The sequence below is a fragment of the Uloborus diversus genome, chromosome 5 (assembly GCF_026930045.1).
Source record: "Uloborus diversus isolate 005 chromosome 5, Udiv.v.3.1, whole genome shotgun sequence".
Taxonomy (NCBI): Eukaryota; Metazoa; Arthropoda; class Arachnida; order Araneae; family Uloboridae; genus Uloborus; species Uloborus diversus.
This window is the reverse complement of record NC_072735.1, coordinates 142395140-142422511: the sequence shown is the minus strand read 5'-3', so window position 1 is coordinate 142422511 and position 27372 is coordinate 142395140. Positions and strand designations below refer to the sequence as shown.

Sequence of the window (27372 nt, the reverse complement as noted above, 5' to 3'; positions counted from 1 at the left end):
TGCATGTTATACGTTTCTTCGTATTTTCTTGCCGTTATTTTTTATTTTTTATTTTCTCTCTCTCTTTTTTTCATTTCTTGCTCTTTTTTCTTTCTTTTTTCGATTTGAGACGAAAAGACGTCTTACAAACTACAGGAGCGAAGGTACTCAAAAAAGGAAAAAAAAAAAAAAAAGAAAACTACCGTACACAGTAAAATATTAAATACTGTTTTTCTTTCCTTGATTTTGTGCGGAGGAAATAAATGTATTCGATTTCTAGAATGGTTTTTAACCTCACAATCCCTCCCTTGGATGCGCCATTGATCTGAGTGTTTAAAATCAATTCAAATCAAAATAATATATGCATCAAATATCATTAGAAGAATATTTTCTTGAAGAAAATTTATTTAATTCTTAAAAATGCATAATGAAATGTGAAAAACAGCTAATTTATATTCAAGTAAGATGAAATAATGAGGTAAAATACATCAAAAGCTTTAAGTATGAAATTATAAATTGTTTTTACCATACGTTTAACTTTCTATATTTTAGGAAAAGGAAGAAATAAATTACGAGTCAAGTGCGTTGTTTAGAGTCGATGATTTAGGATTCTTTATCTATTGGAAAAGTGTCGGGAATGTAAGTATGAGTTTTGTATCTTCAAACCTAGCAAACCTGATAGTCTCTTAAGCAGTATACCGCCCCTAAGCTAGGGCTTAATGTACCAGACAGCCCGGTTAACACATCCTGAGACTGCAGTTTCGTTCTTATTAGAACTTATCCGTCTGGATTAGTGGATAACCGAACTGGAGGCAGAAGCAATCTCGTTGAAGCTGAGACTGTCAACACACCGGTAGAAAAAGAAAATTCATCTCACCAGCGAGTGTCAGCAGTATGAGGCGGTTCGACTCGTGAATGACGGATATCAGCTTCAATGAGATGACATCTGCCTCTCGCTCAGTTATTCGCTAATCCAGACTGATGAGTTCTAATAAGAACGAAACTGCAGTCTCTGGATGAGATAACCGGGCTGTCTGGTATATTGCATGCTGATAGTCTTTTTTTTTTTTTTTTTTCGCATTTCATTGCTTGTTGTCTTCCTTTCCGGTTCAAAAAATGTTGATCTTTATAATGAATATAGTTAAATAATAAGTTCACATGGCTTACTAAAAGTCACCAATGTCAAAATTCACTTCTTGCTAGTTGGAGAGTAAGATGTTAACTTCATTTAAATATTATCTGTTTGCATCGTATTTCATCATCAAATGTTAAGCTACACCAACTGTGCACTGAATATTTGAAGATGTTAATGCAAAAATCAGCAAATATTTATGGCAATTGACACAAAACGGAAATAAAATTCTTAAACACATTTTTTTTTTTAGTATGGAAGAGTGTTGGAGTTGTCACATGTGAATGACATCCGAAGAGGCGGAATTCCAAAAGTAATCTACTCAAAATATCTACATATTTATATTTTGCATGAGTTACTCAATAAAACCTTTAACTGTTTACTAGTTACCTTAATTAATGTTATGAATTGTTAAATATGGAACTCAATTGAGTCCATATTTAACAATTTAAGGCATTTCAAACTTTATAGACTTTTTAAAGAGTTAAATTATGGCATAAGAATGTTGACAAACTAAAACAAAGCCGTTACGTACAATAACTTGTTTTATTAATCAAACTGAATGCTTTCTTCATTCTTTTATAATGATGTTTTATACAATTTATTTTACTTAGGATTCCAAATTTTTAACGGAGTTGATGTCTAGAAACAAATTCAACTTAGATGATGTATCGTTGACCATTTGTAGTGGAACTGATATGGTTAATGTTAATAAAACGCACGTCGTTTGTCCTGATCCAGATACTGCAAAGGTATTATTTTCAATAATTCCCAATAATATGATTTAAAATTAAGTAATATAGCTCTCAGCAGTAAAAGACTGCAAATTTGCCGCCATATTTTCTGCTGTATTTTCAGTAATGTTAATGCATGCTCAAGTTTCTTAGTTGGAACTTTGGACTCAATAATAAAGGAAAAAAAAATAATAAGGTGAATTTTTTTTTTTTTTTTTGAATAAAACATGTATTTGATGATATAGAGACATGTTTTTTCTTCCCCAAGTTTACACTAACATGTATTGACATTTTTATCAGTGAGTGAGTGATTTATGAGTGACTCATCAAAATAAAAAAAATAAAACAAATAAATAAATCAATAAATAAACGAAATCAAGCAATAAATTAAAAATAAAAATGGAGAAAGAGTTTCATGGAGTTTGTTCTCCGATTGTACCGATTAAGATTTTTCAGAAACAGTAGAAAGGTCAAGTTTTGATTGAAAACTTTCAAAAGTCCATTAATGTTTAGTACACTTAAAAAGCAGAGTTGAAGTTTGCGGGAATTGGCCCCTTACTGTACCTTTTTGTTCAGCTGTATAAAAAAACGCCTCATTATTTTTTTACCAAGTGCAACCTCTCAATAGCGTAACGGCTTCAGTAACAGACATGCTTAAGACATCGCTCTCAGATTAACTCAACTTTTTAAGTCTTTTTATGTATTTTAGAAATTTTAAACGATTTTTATCTCATGCAACTACACCTCATCTCACGTTTGGCTACTTCTGGATCCTATGAGTTAGTTAATTCTATTTTTGTTTGCTCAATTTCGAAAAACGGTCCGAACCCCAGTAACAGACACCGAAAATTCTGATGATGCCCAGCAACAGATAGGATGAGGAAAGGATGAGCAGTAGCGGATTTAAGGGGGGGGGGGCAGGGGGCACGTGCCCCCCTTAAAAGGATGAATTAGTTTCACTATTTTATTTATTACTTTTTAATTGACCTTTCTTCGTCATTTTTTTTACGTAGTTCATTAAAAAGAACACAAAACACATGCAGCATTTTTTGAAAAAAAGCATTTTTGTTTGCTTATTATTACTGGAGTCAGGGGCTCAGAGCTGCATAATACATTTAACTCACTGGTTTCGAATTCAAGGGACCGTATTATCGCGATTTGTCCACTAATTCTTCTTTGATGGAATCAATAATTAACTTTTTTTTTTAAATGTGTAGGCGCACCTAAAAGAATCATTTTGATCCTAGAACCTATTAAAAACCATGATTTTAATGGAAACGGCATGTAGTACAGTAGAACTATAGTGCCTAGAAGCCTATCCCCTTCTAGACACTATAGTAAAACCTCGTTTATTCGATCTAACTGGGGTCTCAGTTGCCTCGGATATCGGGGATTTCGGTTAGTGAAAACTTTGTGCAAAAGCATGTCAGGATCTCAAATTTTTAAAATGTATTAAATAAAATACAATAGAATATTTTTAAAGGATAAAAATAAACATGTAAAAATAATGTTCTTCAGTTAGAAAACTAAAATAAGCAAATGACTTGTAGTAAGTTTTAAAAGTCAATTGATTTTTTTTACAATGCAAATTTAAATATTAACTGACGCCTTTGAAAAACACAAAATTTCCAAAAAATAAATTTAGTTTAAAATTGAAAATTCATCATTTTATTAAATGTACATCTTTGTTGTTAAATCTGTTACCATTCTTTGCAAGGGTCCCAAATTTCTGGAAATAGTTCCTCGATCAAGCAATTTTTTTAAGCAAAAAAAAAAAAAAAAAAAAAAAAATCTATTGGTGTAGTTAGTATCTGTCATCTGCTCTAAATATGGGTGTCTTATGTTTCTTAGAAGTTAGTTTTTGAGGCAGAACAGCAGGCAGCACAGGCAGAGAAATAAAACACGTCGCTCTTTTAGAGCTTACGTATTTAGACAAGAGAGAGAGAGAGAGAGAAAAAAGACTTCATTGTCGGCTCGGTTAACAGAAACATCGGTTAATCGAAGCTCGGATAATCGAGGTTCTACTGTATCAATATGATATCTCAACTGTATCATGGCTTTAAGAACAAATCAGCAATTGTTTTGAAATTCACACAGAAATAGTTTCTGAATTCTTCAGTAAAACTTATATGTTATGAAGTTATGATTTTCTTTATAAATTAATTTGAAAGAACTCAAGTGAGGTATGAGTTTATTTAATAACCTTGCCCTCGTGTTATAATCATTATGACAATGTTCCTAAGTAAAGCCGCTCATTGTCTTGCATTTCGGTGGCAATATATTGGATTTAGTATTTAAATAGCTTGAAACGTTAAAGATGTTTTCCGTCCACATTCAAAGTTTTTTCGTGCATAATATTTATGTACTTAGAAGTAGACTCATTGACCTAAAGGAATCCTAAAAAAAAAAAAAAAAAAAAAAAACACGCTCATTTAAAAATAAAGTCAATAAAACTTTGTTATGAAACATCGAAGGCGACAGGACAGGGGGGGGGGGGTGCTATTCAAATTCCCATGCCCCCTCCAAAAGATTTTTCTGTATCCGCCCCTGAGGATGAGTAATGGACACGATTCCCTTTTTCTCTTCAAAATGAGCAAAAGTTCTTTATTTTCAGATCTAAAACCTTATAAAATCAAATGAACATGAAACACCGGCAGACCTGGTGGTGACTGTTCATAACCTTCCACCACTGCCATGTAAATACCAACTGGCTCAAAAAATTTACTCTGATAACACTAGATGGTTGCACCGTATTCTACATGGGCTACAGCAACATCAGTTCAACGTGCCTATAAGGCTTATTTTTTAAATCCCAACTTACTGTTACTGATCTTACTTATTTGTTACTGGTGCCGTTCTTCCTATTAAATGTACTCTCCAAAATGAACTTTGGACAGCCATGCATAAAGTAATTTTGACCGTGTGCTCAAAATACACTGTGGACAAAAAGTATTGTATAAGTTTGAGGGTTTTCTTTTTTTTTTAAAGATAAAACACAAAGAAATAGTTATTTTCGAAACTAAACTGATTTTTTTCAGTGCAAATGTAGAAAGGAAGTCTAAGAAATCAATAACTGAAGTTTGGCACCATAAAATAACGAAACAAGTGTTACAAAACCTTCTAGATTCCATGTCTGAAAAGCGGCTGCTGTAATCAAATGACAGACGGCCTGAAACCATAATGTTTTTATCTCTGTTCATTTGAACTAACTTATTACTTTTTCTTCTCAGAGTAACATGAAATTGTATCTCTATTTCATTTTATTTGACTGGAGTTAAAATGGACCCTTGTCTGTTACTGGTGCCGTTACCCTAGTCGATATTTATATGAAACGTTTATGTTTTTCAGAACTGGCAGAGTGGTTTAAGAAAGATTACGAACAATATCAAAGCAAATAATGTGTGTCCAGCAACTTGTCTTAAGAAACAGTGAGTGTTTCTTTTGAATTTATAGCCATCCTGAAAGCAGATTTTTCAATTTTTGGAAAACAGATTGTTGTTAACAGTACTGTCCGACCATCACGATAAAAGCCACTGTCGAAATGTCTGCGCCTGTCTACTGCTATAGTAACAAGGCGCGTCTCATTTTTCAAAGGGAAGCTTAATGTTGGAAAAACCCGTACGACTGCACAAAGGTGAGCAGACGAGTGGCGAAATGGCGCCAAAAAGCCTTCCTGCTAACCCTTGCAGAAAATGAACGAAGTCCGTTTCTATGGCAGTAGACGGGCTCAGACTTGACAACGGGAGCTTTTCTCGTGAAAGATAGACAGTACTTGATTTTTTTTTTCACGACAACTAAAAAGCCGTAAGTGTTTCAGAAGATTTTCTTGTTATGTGGTAAGCGCTTTGTTTTTTCACTGATGAAGGAGCTCTACTGTACCGCCGTGGGCAGGTAAAGGGCACTAACTGCAAATTTTTCATTTTTGATTTTTTTTTTTTTTTTTTTTTTTTTGCATTTTTGTCATCTCTTGTACGTTAGCTTTATAGTACAAGCTTAATTATTTGGTTTCCGTTGAAAAAAAGGCGCGAAAGAAACGTCTAATTCCAGCCTTTCCCTACTGTTAGTATTAAATCCGACGCACATTTCTTCGATATATATCTCGAAAATTCATATCTGCAGGTACTGCCGTTTACCTGCCCACGGCAGTGTAGCCTTAGAATAGCTGTATATAGTATTTTCTGGACAATCTGTACTTTATTTACAACGTTTTAAAATTTCACTGATATCTTTTCACCAAGCATTTTTTAAAAACCTTTTTATTCATTTAAATATATATTCTGCTTTGTGTATGTATTTCATTTCAAAATGTAACTTAATTTTTAGTTGGATGAAATTGGGATTCATGGTAGATCCGAATGGGAAAATACCAGTAAGAAGGTAAGATAAAAGAATTAGTGTAGATTGGTCATTAAACTTTTTTTTTATTTTTTTATTCTGATGAACAACGTAATCAGTAAGTGTTGCAATTTGTTTCTAGAATTGCTCAAACTTTTGCTTCAGGAAAGACAGAAAAGTTGGTGTACCAGTGCATGGCTGATATTGGATTGCCGAGTGATAAAGTAAGCACTCACCCCTATTCTAGATTCTGTTGGCTCGTAACTACTACAAAAATAGTTTCATATGAGTGACTTAGTCGCTATATTGATATTTTTTTTTACCGTGAAAGATTTACGGAGGCAAAAATAATGCGACTTATGAAATGTGCAATGAAAAAGAAGATGATGGTTTGAGCTCCATGCCTACCTGATTACACTATCTAAAGTCTGACCGCGAAGAGTTGACCCCTGGCCCCGCCTTGTTTCAGAAGCGTTCATTTTCTTGAAAAGGAGATACGGAGAGGAAAGTTGAAAATCGGAATTTGCAAGTGCGTTATTGCTTCTAGAGCTTGAGTATTTCACTTCGGAATTTAAGTAATTAGCCAAAGAGCTACAATATTTCAATTTTTGGGGTCAAGGCAGTTGTTTCATTGGACAGATTACATCCTACGTAAATGGGTGGATCTTGGTTTAATCTCTTTCAGCAGTCATTGGTTAGAGACTGCAACACCTCCTTTAGTTAATTTGAATTGAAAATTGACGGGAGTAGGTTTGCAATAAAAAACGCTAGGCTTGTCATTTTTACTTATTCGTCAACTCAATGCAGTTATTACAGCAGCTTAAATATTTCAGGACCAAATGATAACGAAAATATACTAGGAGTATTTTTTTCTTCATATCGCCAAAATGGCGTTAACCTTGAAAATATGACACGCATTCTTTCTTCCTCCTCTACTTATTTTAAGGAATGGACTCGTTTTCTCAAATGATTGACTAGGGTCATTTGTTCGCAGTCGGATGAAAGTAATTTTCCTTCAGAAGTAACACTTTCCGTAATGTTGTAGCATAAACTAGAGGCATAATGGAGAAACGAGTCAACGAGACCATCCAGTAAGCGGCAAACGTCTAAAAAATACTACATTAAAAAAAAAAAAAAAAATCACGAGTAAAATTTAAATAAGAAAATGCTTATTGTGAAAATTTTAAAACAGACAACAGCGAATTTCAATTGACGAGAGTAGGAAGTCTCTCTTTTATGTGACACAGACAACTTTAGCCCGTTTACTTATGAAAATTGCCAATCCTCCTGCTTTCGATGGCGGCCAGTGGTTTGGTGCTACGGAGTTTAGTATCTAGTTATATAATACTACATCTATGCGTTGTTGCTCCACAACATGTATGAAAATATGGAATCAAATAGATGTCAAAAGCATTGTGAAGTCTTAAACAACACTACTATTAAAAAACATGTATACTGTTAGATTTTTTTTCGAAGGTTATGCAACTAAAATTTATCTTTTATAGAAATTAATGATGATGATGATGATGACTTTTTCCTCCGGTCTAACCGCAGGCTAGACCAGGTCCATGAGCCCAAGTGTTCCCAAAAAATCATAAACCAAGAGAGGACTGATGTAAATGTCCTTTCTGTCCAGTCCCTAAAATTCAAAAGATGGTCTGGGGATGCCTGCACTAATCTTCATTTGATACAGGTCTCAAAAACTTCCTCACCTAAATGAAAAGAAAGGCACTTGATGTGCCCACTTGTCCTACTGATTGTTGTTTGGACGACTCTATCCGCCTTGATGGAAAGGGCACCACCTGGGGACTGCCTATTGTACCAGGAGTGAGTCGGAGGAGTCTTCCAAAGTTCTTGGTTCAAAGTTTTCATTTTAGAAAAAATGTCCGAGAAGGTCAAAATTCTTTTTGACATCAAATTTTCAGTGACACCTTCCTTGGCCAGGAGGTCCGCTGTGTCATTGCTAAAGAGACCAATGTGGGATGGAATCCATTGGAGGTATATCTCATGATGCTGGGTGAGTTCTTTAAGATTTTTAAGGATCGAGACGGATGTTTTGTCTCCAACGTTTATCCAGTTGCTAAGATGTTAGATAGCACTGCGGCTGTCGGATAAAATCCAAATTTCAGCAGATGATGTTACTGTCTTGATGATTCTGAGAGCTTCATCAATGGCAATTAACTCAGATCTAAAAACGGAACAGAAGTCTGGATTTCTTATTTTGAATTTATGAGAGCAATTAGGAGCCTTCATAAAGATGCCACTGCCACATGAGTTCCGGTCTCTTTTGCTGCCGTCAGTATAAATTTAAGTTGCAGCAGCTGGTATTTGATTTATAACCTCCAATGCGAGTTGACGAAGGTATTCAGGCGGATCTTGATTTTTGAAAATATGAGTTCCCATTTCTGATCTAAAATGGACTTTAGTTAAGCTCTCTAGAGGGTTAAAGACTTTCTTCAAAACATGTTCTTCTACGTTCTGATCCAATAGATTCATCGTTTGCATTCGAAAGAAAGGATTATCCCTTTTTAGTCTCTGTCTGTTTGTTCAGTTCCCGTTGCGATTGAGTTGAACTCAAAGATTTCGTAAGTTTCCAAAGTTTGGTATTGAGGGTGTGTGCATCACTAGATTTGCACATTTTTTTTCCAATTTTCTCTCTTAAGTTGGACAACGGTTCTTTTTATCTCAGCATTTGTTTTGTTTACCTAAGCGAGGGATTATTGGATTTTTTTATTTCTCTGAGAATATCTTCTCTTTTCTTCAACAGGGGTTGAAGCAATGGATATCTATGCATGAATAAAAATTAATACTATTAGAAAGGGAAATTGTTACGGGAACATTTTATTATGTGTGTGTGTGTGTGTTTGGGTTTTATTTAATTTCTTTTCATTCTTCCAGAATGACGTCATTGAGCCTGCCGACTTTACTCTCGATAAGTTCTACGAGATATATTTTAAAGTTTGCCCAAGAAACGATATCGAAGAATTGTTCCAATCAATGTGAGCTCAAACTCAAATTTTTAATTCTACTTGTTCGATATTTTTTCATCATGAGTGTTTAACCAGCTTCTTCGTCTTATTTTTCACAGAACTCAAGGAAAAGTTGAAACTATAAACATCGAACAATTGGTGACTTTTTTGAATGATGTAAGTGTTTACAAATACATAATATGGAAAAGCATTTATTAACTGACATAAAATTAATTGATTAATTAACTAATTAAAAGGTATAAATTAATGCGGTCAATAAATTGATAAAATAAAGGAGTATAAGTGAAATATTAATAATAATAATAATAAAAATAACCTCGTGTTCACATCATATAAGTATGGGAAGTATCTGAAGAGTTCCCATAGAGATATGTATAGGAAACTAGCTGTGTTGCCCGGCCTTGCCCAGTTTACCTTGAAAATGAAAATTGTTATATGTGACGTATGTTCAACAATCAGGCTTAAATAAAAGAAAAAAAAGGATGCAAAATTTCCCTTCTTTTGTACAAAAATCAATAAAAATAACTAAAACCTAAATCTAAAATTGTTTCATAGCTTTAATAAATCATTTTGAGTACGAGTGTAAAAATAGTTGTTTTTAAATCAGGGCTGTCCAACTGCAAAGAGCCCACGGGCCAGAATTCCGGTCGCTGATCACCTGGCGGGCCGCAGTTTGAAAAAGTTGAACAATAACCTCTTACATCTTATACAATAACAATTAATAGTTGACTTATTAGTAATAAAACAATGGAACAGAAGGATTATAAAACAATTTGCTTAAATTTTAACGGGAAAACTGAAGCCGATCCGCCTTCTTTGCAAGGGCAGGAATGTCAACATCAATGTGTGTTGTTACTAGTAGAAGAAAGTCTATCAATGAACAATCGGAGAAAGAGCTCCTGTGACGATTCTTGATCAAGTTCTTCGCCGAAAATGAGCTTCCCCATAAATATGTGCTCCCAAACATGAAAGTGACGAGAGCAAATTCTCAATTTCTTTTTCGACATCAACAAAGACAGTAAAGTCAGTGAGGGGGGTCTTTATTTTTAACCAATTGCAGGCAGATTTTGCTTCTCTGAAATGTTTCTCTCTTCCCACCCTGTCTCCCCCGTCAACGCGAGACAATACTATTTTTAGGAATTCGTTTGTACACCATCGTGCAGGGTAGGACTGCTTGACCTTGACCTGTAGATGTCTTGCACCTTTTCCTCCCAATACTATGAAAGGAGTAAATGACCGATCAAGAGGAAATTTCGGGGACCCTGGCTTGACCAAGAATGGTAGTCTTGGATGCTTCTTGATACCATAAAATGTCGAAAAAAAAAAGCTGAATAAGAAGTTGGCGGACCGCCATTTGGACAACCCTGTTTTAAATGAATAAAACAGCTTTAAACACTGTTTCAATCTTTGAGCATAAGCATCTTTAATTTCCCATATTAACATGTTTGTTTCGATAAAATAGCTAAATTTAGTCTTGAAAACTTTCGGTCAGGAAATGCGGAGCGAAGGAACTTCGATGCGGAGCCGAGGAGTTTCGCCATTTTTGAAGAGCAACCCCGCAAAATGCGGAGCAGTTGGCAACCCTAGACACGGCTTCGTTTTTTTTTTTTTTAATTCTTTTTTTTTTTTGCGCCATTAAATCTGTGCCCGTTTTTTTTTTTTCATTTCATCCTCATAGTGTCTTGGATTTTTTTGCGTCCTCAAACCTGTGCGCTCTTTTTTTTTTTTTTTGGGGGGGGGGGGGAGGGAGCCTTGAACGTATGCACACTTTTTTTTTGCGCCCTGGAACCCGTGTGCCTTCGTTTTTTTTTCGCCCTCTTTTTTTTGGAAGACAAGGTTGACGTCCTCAATAAAAAAAAAATAAATAAAAAATCCGTTAGAGAAGGCTAAAAGTTTCATTACAATAAAAAACAAGTAGCCAAATAGTGAAATTAATCCGTTAAAACTGAAATAATCCACCAAATAAATGTATTAACTCATTTGAAAACAATAAATGTTCCATTAAAATGTAAAATTAAACCGCGAAAAGAAAAACGGCATTAACAATTTTTTCAATGGATTTTTTTTCCCTTTGCCAATTTAGAATCTTTCACGTTTTAGTAATTAATCGTCAAATAACAGCTAGCAAAGTAAACGACGCAATTAAAGAAGAGATTTTAAAAATGAGTGCTGAGACTGACACCGATTGCAGACGAAATACCTGACGCCATTAAAGAAGAGATTTTAAAAATGAGTGCTGAGACTGGCACAGATCGCAGACGAAATACCTGACGCAATTAACTGCAGGGGTTTTAGAGACAAGAGATAAGATTTCACATTAAGTATCATTAAATGAACGTTGGACTGTAATTACGTAAATAATTTTCAATTACACATGTGTTTGGGATAGTGATGGCGCATTTAAATGGCTATAATTGAATCCTTCGATTACTGCAGCATGGGAAGCGCTGACTTTCCAAACATCAAAGGTGGCACCACAGAACATTGATAAATTGAAAAACAAATCTAATTATTGGTGAAAAGAAGATTAGTAAAAGCGCACTTATTTAAAAGTCCGAGTTAATGTTACTTACTACTTTTGAATGTGTACAGTAAAGGTGGTATCAGTACGGGTCCCTTTGAGAAAAAAAAAAAAAAAAAACTCGACTGAGTCGCAAATGTAGAATTAAGAGGGAAAATTGAAAATCCTTTTAAAAACTTTAAACTATTAAAAATCAATTACAAGTATTTTATTTGTTAACAAATATAAACTGGCAACAGATATACATTTTAACTAATGGGGTCGTTTCCAAAATTTTAGAAGTATTTTTTTTTCTGAAAGAGCATGCTTAAAAACATAAGATCTGACCATTTTTTAAATAATTTGTTTAAGTTTAACATTATTTAAAAAAAATTACTTTAATCGGAGCGTTTTCATTGTTCACGCTTCTGCCGATGACATCACAAATGATAAAATGCCATTCACAGAGCAAAATATTTAATTCACATCTTTACTCACGTGACAACGATATGGTTGATAGCAAGTGTAGAGAGCGCAATATTTAATTCTCTTCTTCATGATCATGAACGCGATAGAAAAATGCGCCAAAGCGCATCATTTGTGACGTCGTAAAGACCACGCCTTGTTTGAAAAATCGGACAATTAAAAAAATTAATTAAAAACTAACTGTTGGGAAAATGATAGTATTTTCTGGGTTCATGTTATTATTATTATTATTATTTTTTTTTTTTTGCTTATTCTATGGATTTCAGTGACTAAAAGTAGTGCTTTGGACTGCGTCTTTGGATGACATTAATTAACAAAGATATTAGTTTAAAACCTCTAAAAGTTTTTTTTCGATTTTTGCAGTGAAAACATATTTAAAAATTTTAAAATTTAGTACCAAAATAAAGAGTATTTTTTTCTGCGTCTGATAAAATTTGTTTGGAACTTCCATGTTATATATCATTCGAATTATAACGCTTTTTTAAAGCAGATTTTAAATACGACTAAGCCTTTATTCACGCGATTGGTAACCGAATTCATTGTTGGCCCACAAGGAAATTAAAAGCAATGATTTAAAATTTTTATCTCTTGCCAGTTTCTATTTGTTAACAAATAAAATACTTGTAATTGATTTTTAATAGTATAAGGCATTTGAAAGGATTTTCAATTTTCCCTCTTGATTCTACATTTGCTACTCAGTCGGAGGTTTTTAAAATTTTTAATTTTAGTTACTTGTATTTAATGTATGTATAATAGATAAACAAATTGGGAAACCTTTTATCACATTTCAAACAAGTTTTCTTTGTAACTGAATAACGAAAAAATGACATTAGAAATATTGGTCTTGTATACTTTCAGATTTCAGAATGTAAGCTTGCTCCTGAAAGAATTGATTGTCTACCCAGGTTCCTTTGTTCTTTTGAACGTAATGCTTCCTCGTTTCCATCTGCATTTGGAAGCATAAAATTACAGGGGGATAAGAAAACACTTAAACACACATAATACATCATAACTTTAATACTAATGAAAATATTTAGACCGAACTTCAAAATTAATATAAATACATTATTTCGTCTGATATATTTACAATTTTTTCAAAGTCGCTACATTTAGCCTTAATACAGAGCTTTGAACGTGACACAAAATTTTCGGCTATGGGCCGCAACTGACTTACCCATCCCTTGAATAAGTTTACGGATGCTACGGATGCCAAATTTTTATGAAGTTTAGCCCACATCCTTGTCTCCACGATGAACCAAAGAGAATAATAACTGATATTCCATCCCATGCCTTGAATAAGAATTTCGTTAGGGATGCCAAATTTTTATGAGGTTTAGCCCACACCCTTGTCTCCACGATGGACCAAAGAGAATAATAACTGATGTTCTATCCCATGCCTTAAATATGAATTTTGTTAGGGATGCCAAATTTTTTATGAGGTTTAGCCCACACCCTTGTCTCCACGATGGACCAAAAAGAATAATGAATTGTGCTCAAATCTGGGGAGTAAGGTGGCCATTCTTCAGCTCCAATGAAGTCCGGAAACTGTCTTGCACTAATCTTGAGTGCCTTTAACTCTGTGTGCAGGTGCGAAATCCTGTTGGAAGGTCCATCTTTTGTTTCCAAAAAACTTTTTCGACCAAGGTAAGACAGCATCATCCAAAATGCGTTTGCCATATGTTTCTTGATTATTTTTAACCCTTTGATCAATAAAAACAAGTGATATTTTCCCACTAGCACATATCCCACCCCAAACCATTAAATTGGGGTCGTTGATGCTGTTCAGCAAGTCAAGAAGGTTTTAAAGACAAAGTTGTGTGCTAAACCGCATAAAACTAAGGCATCCCTAAAGAAATCCTTATGCAAGGAATGGGATAACATACTAGTAAGTGAGTTGCGGCCCATAGCCGAAAATTTTGTGCCACGTTTAAAGATCTGTATTAAGGTTAAAGGTAGCCGCTTTGAAAATTTGTAATTATAGTAGACAAAATAATGTATTCATATTAATTTTGAAGTTTGGTCTTAATATTTTCATTGGCATTAAAATTATGATGCATTATGCGTCTTCAAGTTATTTCTTGTCACCCTGTGTTTGGTGAGCCTGAAAAATTCCTCACGCAGCTGATTCCCAGCTCTATCTTCCTCATTTCACATTCATTTTCGATCCTTTATTACGTATGTGAATTTCATTTTTTCTGAATTGGTCTCACCTATACTTTGAGACTCATTTTCATTAAAAGAACTAACATTTGAAAAGCTTTGCCAAAACGGCTTTTGTTTATTTATTTTGTTCCGATTTTTTGCAAATGACAAATTTTATGTCCATTAACCGCGTGAAACATTTATTGTCTTCGGAATAATCAAAATTTTAACTTTTTCTAATTATATTTTTTATTAATACAATTATAAAGTTTATTTACTCTATATTCCTCGTAGACTTTTTCTGTCTTCCTGTACCCAAACAGTGTCCTAAGTTCGGAGTGTATTTGCAGTTGCTTAAATTTATGAATAAATTAGTAAAACTGAATTAGTTAAGTTAAAATGAATGCGAACAAACAAGACACAAGTACATCGTCGAGAAAAGGTATTTCATAAATTCTAGCTAATGTGGTAGTGTTGACGTAGGTAACTTAAATTATTTTCAGCTTAAAAATCTCTTATTTTGTAGGTAATTTCCAAAATAACTGAACTCAGATTTTAAACTAAAGCATTAGATTTTAACGCACCTCCTCAAAACATACAGTGGTGGTAAAACAAAATTGCATCACCCGCGCCGCAAAAGAGAGGAATATCATCCCGACTGCATTCAACACACAGTCAAGCATCCCGTATACCAGATGATTTGGGGATGTATTTTTGATCAAGGAGTTGATGGGCTCCACTTTGTGCAAGGAACAGTAAACGCTCAGGTGTATATTGGCATTTTGGAGGAGAAATTGCTTCCTACTATCCGGGATCACTTTACTTCAGTTCCAAACGTCATTTTCCAGGATGATTCTACCCAGTGCCATAGGGCAAAGCTGGTAAGTAACAATTTAAAAACCTTTATCCTGCCATTAGACTTAAATTGACATGGGATTAAGTAATTTTTTTTCTCTTAACTCACACGCAGGTTCAGAAATGAAAAATGAGCATGGGGGTCAGCAGTTTGCCTTGGCCCAGAAACAGCCCCGATCTACGTAAACAATTATCGGATTCCTGCTATTAAATGTTTATTTCATAAGTTTTGCAGAATTTCTCATACATTCATCGTTAATCGGTCGACCAAAACTTCTCACATATTTCCATTGTTGTGAAAATGCGAGGGTGATGCAATTTTTATACCAGCACTGTATCTATTAATTTATTCCGTAACACCATTTATTTCTCACCGGTGGAATACTGGTAGGCGTACAAACAGTCAAAACAAAAAATTTCCCAAGGTAAATTGCTGTCCCAAGAATGGGCACTTGCCTAAACTGATCTTAATTTCTGGCCAAAGACACCGGGAGCTTCATTTTTCAGAATGTATATTCACGCGCTATTAGTCTGAAATTTAGCGTAATCTAAAAATTCGCGCAAAAAAGAAAGGAGCAATAGTTTCCAATCAAGCCTTTTCGTTCACATACATACGCATATCAAAAAAGTATTTACAAAATTTAAGATTCTAACTTAAAAAAAGCATTTTTTCACTTATTCAGAATGTCTTTTTCAAGTGCAGTTTCTAATGTAAGATATATGTTACTATTTAATGTCATTTTGTTTAGCATCCTACACTGCGTACATGATTTTAGTGCTCTAGGAGTGTATTACAGTTAAAATGAGTAGAAATTATTTAATTTTTTTTCATGTGAAAACATAAACAATCAAGTTTTGTTTTATTTTTAGCGTCAAAGGGATCCGCGGTTAAATGAAATATTGTGCCCCAAATATACGGAAAAGCGAGCTACTGAGATTTTGAGTGCGTACGAGAATGATGAACAGCTGGTTAAAGAAGGTACATTTTTTGTCATTTAAAACTTCGTTATTTTATTTAAGTACGAAGTGTATCATTACTCGTATAATGTTTCTTTTTATCTGTATTTTTTTAATCATTTCGTTCAAAAATACTCTAAATCAGAGGTGTGAGTTTACAATGTATTACATTTTCATGCTTTTCTTTATTTTTCTTTCATTTTCCTTATATTTGTTTGGAAAATATTCAATTCTTCAAGTTTATAAACAAATATTTTCGTTCTTAGTAATCTTGCAAGAACTTTTAAAAATTTATTAGTTTGAAATATTTTTGTGCAACAATATTAAAATGTTACATTTCAATGTTTTTTACTATATTTAACTGTTTGTCTTCCACATAATTACGTATCATTTAAGATACACATAAAGTAAAATATTGTAGCAGAACATGAAAAATGACTTTTAGGTGTAATGTCTAAAATTTAAGTGTATTTGAAAATTAAATCGTTGGTTCAATTTGTCGTGGAAACAACCACCCTTTTCCGAAATCATGTGAAAATCTAAAAAATACTCTTTTACAGAATGTTCTGAACTCAAAGCATAATATTTATGCCTTACGTTTGAAGATTTGTATAGTTTAATGTAAAAGCATATAGAGTTTTTGAGTATTGGCTCCAAACAATTTTTGGATGTGGTGTCTAATAATATGCTTACAGTTACAGTTAAAATCAGATTTTGCGAATATATTCTCAAATACATCAGCGTCATAATACGTTCGTATTTAGTGAAAACATTATCAAGTATATGGCGATAATAACACTTTTGTATTACCTCAGAAGCATTTTGATAAATATAATACTAGGTAACCAATACATAAAATAAGTTTGTGACTTTATGTCTTGGTTGTAGCTTCTACAGTTTAACAGAAACTTTTCCTGTCGAAATGTTAAATCAGTTTAAAGACAAGATATAATTATTGAATATAAGGAATTATTAAATTTCATAATACGTACAATAAAGGAATAAACGCTCAAGTTATCAGACATTGGATACCTTTTCCACTACAGGCAAATAAAATGAATTAGAGATTCAATTTCAAGTTACTTCTTCTTCTTCTTCTTCTTCAAGGATTAGGCATATAGCCTCCGGCTTCTTGGTCGTCCCACCGCTTCCCGGGCCTACCACGGTCTCGTTTGCCCCTTGGTTTGTAATAAAAGGCAGGTCTTGGAAGTTTCCCTCGTGCCATACGTCGAACATGGTTTTTCCAGTCGTTACGATGTTCCGTAATTCTTTCAATGAGGCTGAATATCTGTAATTCCCTTCAAATAGATTCATTCCTTATTTTGTCTAGGATAGTGCAGTTCTTCAGTGATCGCAAATACTTCATCTCTGCCGCTTGAATTCTACTAGTTTTTTGACTGTTCAAAGTCCATGTTTCAGAACCGTATAGTAAGGTTTGCACCGCCATAACCTTATAGAACTTTAGTTGCGTTTCCTTTCTCGTTTTTCCCTTTAGGGTCTTTCCTTCTCTTGCTACTCTGAGTTAAAAAAAAATGATAAGCTTGTGCAACTGAACAGAAAAACATTATGGTTTCGAGCCGCCTGTCATTTGATTACAGTAGACGCTTTCCAGTCATGGAATCTAGAAGGTTTTGTAACACTTGCTGCGTTATTGTATGGTGCCAAACTTCTCTCTCTCTCTCTCAGTTATTGATTCCTCAGACATCTTTTCTACATTTGCACTCAAAAAAAAAAAAAAAAAAAGTTTAAAACATTTGTTTTTTGTGGCTTATATAAAAAATAAAAAAAAAAGTATCACACTTGAAATACTTTTGTCCATTGTGTATTTCGAGCACATTGTCCGCTTCATGGCAGTCCAAAGTTCATTTTCAGAGTTTTCAAAAGTTTTATAGAAAGTACATAACCCTAGTACTTACTTTTGCCGTTTCCTGTTTTAAATTTATTTTATCAATTTATCAATTACGAATACCTGACCTTACAACGTGTCCCGTTACTATGTTGTGTACATGACCATGTCTGCTTCATATTGAGAAAATCGATATTAATAAATATGAGTACAGTCGAACTTGCTTATAACAAGCACGAAGGGACTTTGTATAAAATCAAAAACAATTTGTAGATAGTAAATGCTTTGTTTTTTGTTTCATATTTCTGGACAGTAAGAAAGAAGTTGGTTAAAATGCTGTGAACTATTTTAGTCTCTTTCCTGTGATGTTGCTTTGAAGAAATATTCATAGCGTCATAGACACCCCTAGCCTCGAAAAAAATTTGAAGCTTCTCAGCACATCAAAAGTCATTGAGTGTGTTAAGTTGTTCAGCTTCAAATTCTTCATATTTGTCGTCATAGTCGTTTTCATTATTTTTTCGACTGTATTAGCTTGAGTTTAAGCTGCAATACCCTCAGAAGTGATAATATTAGTTTCAACAAATGTATAATTTTCAAAAGCTTCTTTACCCACAAATTGAAGAAACGGGACCATCATCACTTATTCTCTTTATTTATGACTCGTCAACAACTTCTTGATGACTTCAGAACATTGAAAGAGTTTTTCTAAGGCTAAGCTGAGCTGGAAGGCAATAGAAATTTTATGAATTCCAAAAATATTACTTGCTTGAAGCGGATTTTGTTCGTTAAAAGCGAGCCAATAGGTTTAACAATGCATTAATCAAATCTTTCTGACTTCTTCACTAAATCTAGGTTCTCCTTAAATCAGGGCTCGTTATAAGCAAGTTCAACTGTATTATAATAACACATTCACAGCTGTTTGAAGCAGATTTAGGAAACATTTTTTGGTATTAAGAGCTCCGAGGATAAAACCCTAATAGGCTTGCTATGAAAGCATATGAAACTGCTAATAAACCCCTCACTGTTTTTGAAGTAGACTTTAATGAATCTATCATCAAAAGGGGTATAAACAAGTGCAACATTCTATGTTCTTCAGTTCAGCTTTCGTTTATTCCTCATCAAGTAATACTTGTTCATAGCAACATGTTCAAGGCTGTTAAAAACAGATTTTAGTGAAAACTTCAACAGTGTATATCGGAATGGGTTTAAGAACTTGATTCTTGAAAATACTGTTGGGCCGTTCACCGTCGCGTGTGGGACAATCCCCCTCGATAATTTCACCAACATTTTGATATAGATCTTAGTATTATAATTAAACAGGAGTAAGCACATTTGATGCAGTGAGAAGCAAAGGGATGGAACTGGCAAAATTAAAAATTGGAGGCAACCAGTATACATGGTAGGTGAACCTCTCCTCTGTCTTGGGGCAAGATATGGTATTAGTAACCATGGTAGTTTCTGCTATACAGCATGATTTAGAAAAAAAAAATAATGAAAGCCTACTTAAGATGTTATCTTTACACTCGTTTTGCGCAAAACTTGAAAGTGTCCACTTACATCCCTTTGCTTCTCACTGCCTCATTTTTAATCTTTACATTTGATACAAATATTGCAGGGGCGTGCACAAAGGGTGAGAAGGGGCCCCCGTTGGCCCGGGCCCAAGCTTGAAGGGGGCACAATATTTTTAAAATGAGGGTTGAAATATGTGTAGGGACGTAGGGGTAAACAATATGGAGGGGACCCGGAAAATTCATTTGTGACGGGCCCCAAAATTTCTTTGTACGCCCCTGCAAATAAGCTCTTCACGCTGTATTATTTTTATTAAATCACTTTGTCACTTAAAATTTAATTGATTTGCATGCGTCATGTGCGAGACATCCAAAGTCAACTTCTTGTAGTTTGCTGTATGCATTACTTAATAGTTTTGCTCTATTAATGTAGTAATGACGAAACAAATTGTGTAAGTTTTGAAAGCTAAAATTCCGACGTAAAGGATACAAATCTCGTTTGTTGAGAAATAATAATTTAAACCGTTGGTAAAAAATATGTATATAGGCATTCAACTGCAAACGGTCACTTTGTCCTGCACGTGACGGTTCGTATATTTCATAAAAAAGAAGTAATTTTAAAAGGTAAAGACAAATGTTTTTGCTCAAGAAGTCAAACATACATTTGCCCTTTCTAAAGTAACAAAATTTTGTTCATTACCCTTCTAAATCATTATTTTTAATGAAAAGAATGAAGCGTCAAGTGTGGAATAAAATGATCGTTTTCCACTGGAATGGCCCATTGCTGTTCTGCATTCAGTATTTTGTTTTGAAAATAGTGTTACTGTTTGCAAAATTAAATTTTAGATTTCGTCATGAGATTACTTGAACATTTTTGCTGAGTTCATTTACCCAAAAAATGTAATATTTTCCCTTCTGAAACAAATCATGAACTTTAGAAATACAAGATTACTGTAGGAAGTAAGTTAACGAATTTCACTCTTATAAGTTGAAAAACAAATTAGCATTTCCGCAAGTTCAGTCACTACACAAATTTGGCTTCAAAATATTTATTAAAAGTGATTTGCCGTTAAACATCCAATCCTAATTGACTGTCATCGATAAGTCTTTTCAGATCTTTCCCTTTTCTACTCTCGGGTGAGACACAGACCCCTTTGAGAACGTAGGGTCTCCTAATATCAAATGTCCATTCAATGTGGGAATCGCAATCTAGGGGATTACCTGAAAGAGAAAAGAAATGAACGATTAATTATTTTTCGTAAGAACAAGAACTGAGACCGAAATACAGAGGACCATTTTATGCTGCTCGGCGGTTAAGTCTTGAAACTGACATGCAGTAGAATGGCTTAGCCAAAAAAAAAGGGGAATTCGGTTACTTTAAGTTCTTTTCAAAAACGAAAAAAAAATTTGCGTTTAGGAGTAGAGGATATGTCCTTGAGACTGTTACCAAATTTAGGCACAGAAGACATTTCTGACAATTTATCGCATTTCTCCATCATGTCTTCGTTTGATTTCGTTTCCCATTTTATTTGTGAAGAAAGTTAGAATAGAAAGCTAAAAGAAAATTTATAGATTCAGTTTACAAAATGTTCAATGTAATGAGAAACTTTGAAACAAATAAGAACGAATCTTCGTAAAGGTTCGTAGACTTCGTGGTAGAAATTTTGTCAAGAACTTACTTTCCAGATATGCACTCGTTAAACGGGACCACACTGGTATCCATGTTGTTTCATGAAGAGTTGTAAGTTCATTTTCTGCTAAAATAACTTCCTTCAATGATGGCATGTCTTGAAACATGTCTTCAGGAAGACTGGATAATTCGTTGTTTCTGTGAGGGTTGAAAATAAATATTAGTGTTTTATATTAGCTACGCATATGTTTGCTGTTTTTTTTTTAAATCCTACATTGTGTAGGAATCAGATTTTAACTGTCATAAGCACACCTGGTTAAAAATTTCGCTTTGTAATAAATTCATTAGCTAATTGGTGTAAAATTGTTTTTCGAATCAGGGGCGGATACAGACTACCATTTTAGTTGAATCACGCTAAAGAATGACCCCCCTCTCCCCCCCCACTAAAACGACCCTACGATTTTGGGCACGAAAAATTTCTTAAAATACTTGGGTGTCAATAAAAAGCATGAAATAGGTCAGGAATAGGACTCCTATTAGGCACAAACGTTGCAAATTAGTTTCATAAGCAATGAAAGACGAGATTTCAAAAATTTACTTTCGAAAATAATTAATGAATTGAAAAGACAACTAAAATCGATTACATTTAATTCATACTGTGTTTGAACACAATGTGTACGGATACAATTGTCGATGGTTTAGGGGGTCATGACCTAAATCGCGATCCTCCCCTTGTATGCGCCATTTGCTTCGAATCAACACAATGAGTAAATATAAATGATAAGTTTTTTGGTTTTATATATTTCTTGGCTTCTGTCTCTATGCGTTTTCCATACTTTCCGCATTTTCGGACGCCTATTCCTTTTCAAAATCTTTTTTACCATAGATTTTTAGCATTTTGATAAGTTTAAAACTTAGAGGCGCTGTTTCGTTTGACAAATTTAATGTAATAGTTTTAGTTTTGTTGATTTTCTCGCACCATATTTAAAAAAAAAAAAAAAATTCTTTCGTATTGCAAATTTTTCGTCTTGGTTAAAGCAACCTTAGAGCAGTGATTTTTATAATCACCAATTATAAATCCAGTCGAGCCAACCAATCAGGAAACTTAATCTACAAACAACAAACTAGTAAAAGTACATGACTTTGAAACCACAAATAGAGAAGGAAAGAAAATTTCTTTCTCTGTTTTCTGTGTTGAGTAAGAATATATTTAATACTTTTTTAAGAGCAGAAAAAATATCAGAATTTGGGAAAGGGGAAATGAGAAATATAGTATTTCAAACGTCAAACTAAAAAGCAAATTTTTAACAATGTTTTTCGAAAGTTTGTAAATAGCTTTAAATCCAGAGAGCCGTAGTCTACTGATGTTTTCTGAACTTAAAAGTAGTAAATTAGGTATAATAGAGAGGATCATAAATGTATACTTCTGAAAGAGACGAACATAACTCCAAGAATGAGATTTTAGATTAGTTTTGCTAGCAAAACGTGTGAATTTCTATTTTCTTTTTATCAAATCGCTTAAATGTGGTCCACTTAAATGTGATACATTTTTCAAATACTAGTTTTACTAATAGAAAGTTCAATTTTGGCACAAACATTTTTACGAGATACTTCTCCAACTGCTTGGTGACCAACGTGTCAACAATTTACTCTTACTTAAATCTGATTACTTAAATCGGATTCTAAGGCTTAAAAACATCTACATTTTTTTCCCTATTTTGTTTGAAGGAGAGAAACTTGTTGATTTCAAGAGCTGTAAGATGGTGAAAGAAGAATGCTTCTTTTGAGGGTCTTCAGCAGATTATCGGTCAGCAAAAGAATTCTAAGATTAGACAGCGATCGAAACACTTAGTCTTCCAACTCTTAGTGAAAATTAGTCATATTCTACAACCTCGTAAGGCTGTAGCTGTAAGGCCCTTCTGAAAACTATTCGTAAGCAGAGTTTTCAGACGAAGAGGTAGAGCAGGTCAGGGTATCACGTCCCACCTAAGCAGAAACTTAGCAGGAACTTAAGAAAAAAAGTTAACGAAAAATGAATGATAATACCTCTTGCCTCTCTTAATGTAGGGCTAGATGTTGAGTAAAATCATAAACAAAAACTCTGAATTAAATTTTTTTTATTGCAAAAACACAAAATTACAGACTACCGTGATGGTCAGGTAATTCGTCCCATTAAATCAGATTAAATGTTCCACTACAATTAACTAAATTAATGCAAATCAACAAAAATAAAAATATGAGCAACGAAATGAAGAATCAATTTTATTCTAGCAAAATGAAAATGTAGAAGATTTTAAACTGCGTTAAAAGTGTCACTCTTGCCTTTCACTTTTCTATAAAACCGTAATTACCTCTAAAGATTCGCTGAAAAGGACTGTAGGGTATGCATAAAACTTATTTGTACACAAATGTAAGGGGCATTAAAATGTCAAGTGATGGAGTAAGAAGTTATTCAATGCACTGTCCACACTGCCCTGACTTTCAACTGTCTCCTCAGCATATCTTCGGCTGCCCAGCAATTCAGGCCAGGCTTCTCAAGATCGGCCTAGATGACCCAAATGATATGATTTTTTCGGAAAAAGCTGCGGAGGCCGCCAAGGCTGTCTTCGACAGCTTCGGAATAATCCAGTGCTTTTCTTTGCACACCAACAACATACAAGACAAGACAACAACAACATACACAAATATTCTTGAAAAAGTCGACACAGGTGCACTCTGTTGCTGATAGCTGATATCGTGAAGTATTCACTTAGGCGTTTTACCTGGCGGGGTGTTATACTCCGACTTACTCGAAGTTGGAATTTACCTTCGCCTGTTTCTAAGACTGGGAAAATTTAAATTTTAGCAAAGAAAAAAAACTTACGTGAGGTCAAGAGTTGTGAGATGGTTTGCGGGGGAAGGAAACATGCTTCTTTTGAGAGCCTTCAGTTGATTACCGGTTAGCCAAAGATTTTTAAGATTAGACAGTGGTCGAAAAACTTGGTCTCCCAACTCTTGTAGAAGATTCGTCATTATGTACAAATTCTTAAGGCTGTGAGGCCCTTCTGCAAACCACTCGTTGCCTAATATCGTCATTTCGTTCCCTTCAATCTCCAAATCTTCAATAACTCGAAGAGAGCTAACATTCAGGAACTTCAGCTCGTTATCTTCTTCAAAGCTGAAGTGAATTGAAAACTCCTGCAAGTTTAGAAAATACTTGTATAGATTTTTAGAAAGTTTACTGAAAAAGGTATGAGAAATAAAATTTGTTTTTAGAATAAGTGATAAGTCCTAATGAAAACCTAGTCAAATTTTTTATATTTTGAAATCAAAATATAAAGAGACAAGGAATTTTACCTAACTTCATTTATGTGTATCTGCATATAATATTTTGAAACATCACGTACTTTAACCGTACCTTTTTGTTAAATATTATAGCCTAAAAACATACACATAACTGACATTCAACGAATCTTAAGTTAAAATACATTATGAGTCTTTAAAGTTTCAACTTTACTCATTGTGATCATAGAATTTTAATAGCGGTTACTCAAATTTTTGATTTTTATTCACAAAATTTCATTCAAAAGTTCTTTTTGATTAAGTATTAAGCCTTTTGTAAACTTTTGAAAAAAGAAGTAAAATGAAAACTTTAAAATAAAAGATGATATACCTCAATAGTATCTTCAAGTCCTTCCAGGGCTGATCGACCTTTATCACCAAAGCTTTTGAGGTCGCAGTTTGTGAAAGAAAGTTTATAGATATCAAGTCCTTTGAAAAGATCGGATGGGACACTGTCCAGACGCGCTCTAATGAAATCTATGAATAAGTGTTTGATTCCTTTGAGGCTGGACAATGCTGGTTTTAGAGCTTCTACAGAGGTGATTTGGTAACAATCGATTCGAATATTCTTCCCATCACTGACGCATCCACATGGCTGTAGGTCTTCAAATGGCGGACAGAGATTGGCTAAGGAGTTGACAATAATGATGCTCTGAAGTATGAAGAGTACAATGCTTATTTTTGACATCTTTGACCTAAAAACAAATGGAAAGGACACAGTTTAATTATATTAAATGCTAAAGCTCTAACCAAATTAAAATCTTTAACATGGCAGCTGACACGTTAAACACCGGTGACTGACACCGAACTTCGTTCAGGTGACGTCAATCATCGATGACCGAGAATTAACTTTTCGTTTAGGTCGTGCCAATAATCAGTGATTGTAACTAAACTTTCCGTTCAGGCAGTAGCTTAAACGGAAAGTTCAGTCTCCGTCAATCATGGGGACGGAAACTGAACTTTCCGTTTGAGCTACTTTAATCATCTGTGATGGACACTAAACTTTCCGTTCAAACTGCGTCAATCGTTGGTGACTAACATTAAACTTTCCGTTCAGGTCGCAGGTTCCATCGGTGAGTGCGATGTGAAACAAGAAAATTATTGTTAGTAGTTTCGGAATGCGTACTGTTAAACTGTACTCATATATAACTTATCGAGAATTTTAATATTTTGTTGAAACAGATTAAACAAAAAACGGTTTTCATTCAATTTATTCGCACTGCGTAAGTAGCCTAATTGCATCCGCTTACGTTAGTTAAAATATTAAGTTCTTTATTTGAAATACATTGCAAAAGCATCAAACATTTAATTTTATTTTTTATTTGTGTTACTTTTATGCATTAACTTAAACAGAATTTCAAATTAAATGAATTGCAAACACAAATTTTAATCAGTAAAATTTAAAAATAAAAGAAACATTTTCTCCTTACATTCTTACTTTTTGACAATAGTTTAGCTATAAGACTGGCAGCGATGGGGATTTTATATTAAGAAGTTCACACATGACTAAGCGGATAGCAAACTGAAAGTTGTACGATACTGCTGTATAGTATAATTCTCTTTGAGGTAAAATGAATTTGAGTTCAGTTTCAAGCCAGTCATTTAGGGAAGAGGGATCAGGAGGAGGCTATCCCCCCCCCCGAGAAGTCAGTGCAATTACACATATGTAAGCTCAGGTTTTGTTGTTTTTGGCATAAACTGAATTAAATTTATCACTTTTAATCCTCAAAAAATTTTGAAAAAGGGCCCTGTGCTACTCCTTGAAATCTGAGGTGTAGTGTTGAAAATGGAAAAAAATTAGGGAGAGGGAGAGGGTAACAAGAAGTATGACATCAAACCTTTTTTTCAAGTTAGGGAAAACAGCATGGAATATGCCAAGAGGAGGGTATAAGGTGAAGTGCGACACTTTGCGACACATGGGGATGGGAGCCAAATTTATTGGAAAAACATGTGACATCATTTATGGACAGTCCCGAGAGAAAATTAATATTTTGATATTTCCATATCAGAAAACAAACTTTGTTTACATACTAAGCATAGATTTTCAATTCCATCCACATAATTCGTACACTTATCTTAAGAATAATTTTTTTTACTTCGCTGAAATTATGTTTCAAGCATTTGATTTTCTAGAACGAGGTGTTGAAAACTATACAATGCTAAACTCCCAGTCAAACATAAAACTCGCTAAAACTTCAGCTAAACTTTTTTTCTCTTAATATTTTAACACCTTGATTTAAGTACAAAATAATAAAAGGTGACTATGCATTTTAATACCAGTTTTTTAAGCATAAATGCAGTTTGAATTTTCTTACCGTTACGTCTGCGTCCCATTCATATGCTTCAGATTTCTATACTTCTTAGTCACATTTTAATACCAGCTGTTTCTTTTCTCATATATATCAGTGTTATCACATTCCAAACGCGATATTAGAGCTTATGCAAATAAGTGTTTATCTTATTTTGGTACAATGTTTGAAATAATTTCAATCAACTTTATTTTAGCACGAAATAGTTTTCTTTGCTTCATAAAAATTGAATTTAACAAATTTCAAGCAGAAAATGGAGCACATTGTTACTCGTAAAAGTCTACATTAAGATTTTATAGCAAAAAAGAAGCTAAAAATTTACATTCTCATCTGGATTTGCATGATTTGACTGCATCTTTCGAAATACTTGAAGCATCAAAATTCGTACTTACCTTCAAGTTCTCTAGGATTTTTTACGTTAGAAAAATATTGCATAGATCAGTGATGTTCAACCTTTTTTTCCCTAGGGCCTCCCGTCATATTAAGATGAATTGAGCGGGCCGGAGCATATGTAAAATTTGAAAAGATTTAATTTTTTTCATGATGTGGGAAAACACACACACACACACATAAAAAAAAGGAAGAAAATTACAAACCAAAAATTGCGGTTATCATTACTACATGCCTATTTCATTGATGCGAAGCTTC

The 27372-nt window shown here is 33.9% G+C and overlaps 2 protein-coding genes across 2 annotated transcripts in view; one reads left to right on the top strand and one right to left on the bottom strand.

Annotated features, from left to right (window-relative positions):
* The first annotated feature begins 406 nt into the window (after positions 1 to 406).
* The window catches only part of LOC129223171 (1-phosphatidylinositol 4,5-bisphosphate phosphodiesterase-like), a 187421-nt gene continuing 160455 nt past the window's right edge, over positions 407 to 27372 (top strand). The window contains exons 1-10 of the mRNA XM_054857738.1: positions 407 to 439; positions 532 to 618; positions 1365 to 1424; positions 1726 to 1863; positions 5194 to 5273; positions 6169 to 6222; positions 6323 to 6404; positions 9079 to 9179; positions 9269 to 9326; positions 16024 to 16132. Coding sequence (XP_054713713.1) covers positions 407 to 439; positions 532 to 618; positions 1365 to 1424; positions 1726 to 1863; positions 5194 to 5273; positions 6169 to 6222; positions 6323 to 6404; positions 9079 to 9179; positions 9269 to 9326; positions 16024 to 16132 — 802 coding nt within the window. The remainder of the gene's footprint in view (positions 440 to 531; positions 619 to 1364; positions 1425 to 1725; positions 1864 to 5193; positions 5274 to 6168; positions 6223 to 6322; positions 6405 to 9078; positions 9180 to 9268; positions 9327 to 16023; positions 16133 to 27372) is intronic.
* On the bottom strand, positions 20506 to 26796 carry LOC129222721 (oplophorus-luciferin 2-monooxygenase non-catalytic subunit-like). Its single transcript, XM_054857253.1, has 5 exons — positions 26731 to 26796; positions 24747 to 25110; positions 23958 to 24271; positions 21144 to 21292; positions 20506 to 20685 (listed from the first exon to the last, which is right to left on the bottom strand). The coding sequence occupies exons 2-5, from the start codon at positions 25101 to 25103 to the stop codon at positions 20534 to 20536; spliced, it is 972 nt and encodes a 323-aa protein (XP_054713228.1). The 5' UTR covers positions 25104 to 25110; positions 26731 to 26796; the 3' UTR covers positions 20506 to 20533.

Bases quoted from the DNA above. Each gene is read 5' to 3' on its own strand.
- LOC129222721 (XM_054857253.1), bottom strand. From the start codon at position 25,103: ATGTCAAAAATAAGCATTGTACTCTTCATACTTCAGAGCATCATTATT. The intron at 21,293-23,957 runs GTAAGTTTTTTT...CAACCCTCACAG, and splicing joins CTCACAACTCTTGACCTCAC to AAACAACGAATTATCCAGTC. The intron at 20,686-21,143 runs GTAAGTTCTTGA...TTTCTCTTTCAG, and splicing joins AACGAGTGCATATCTGGAAA to GTAATCCCCTAGATTGCGAT.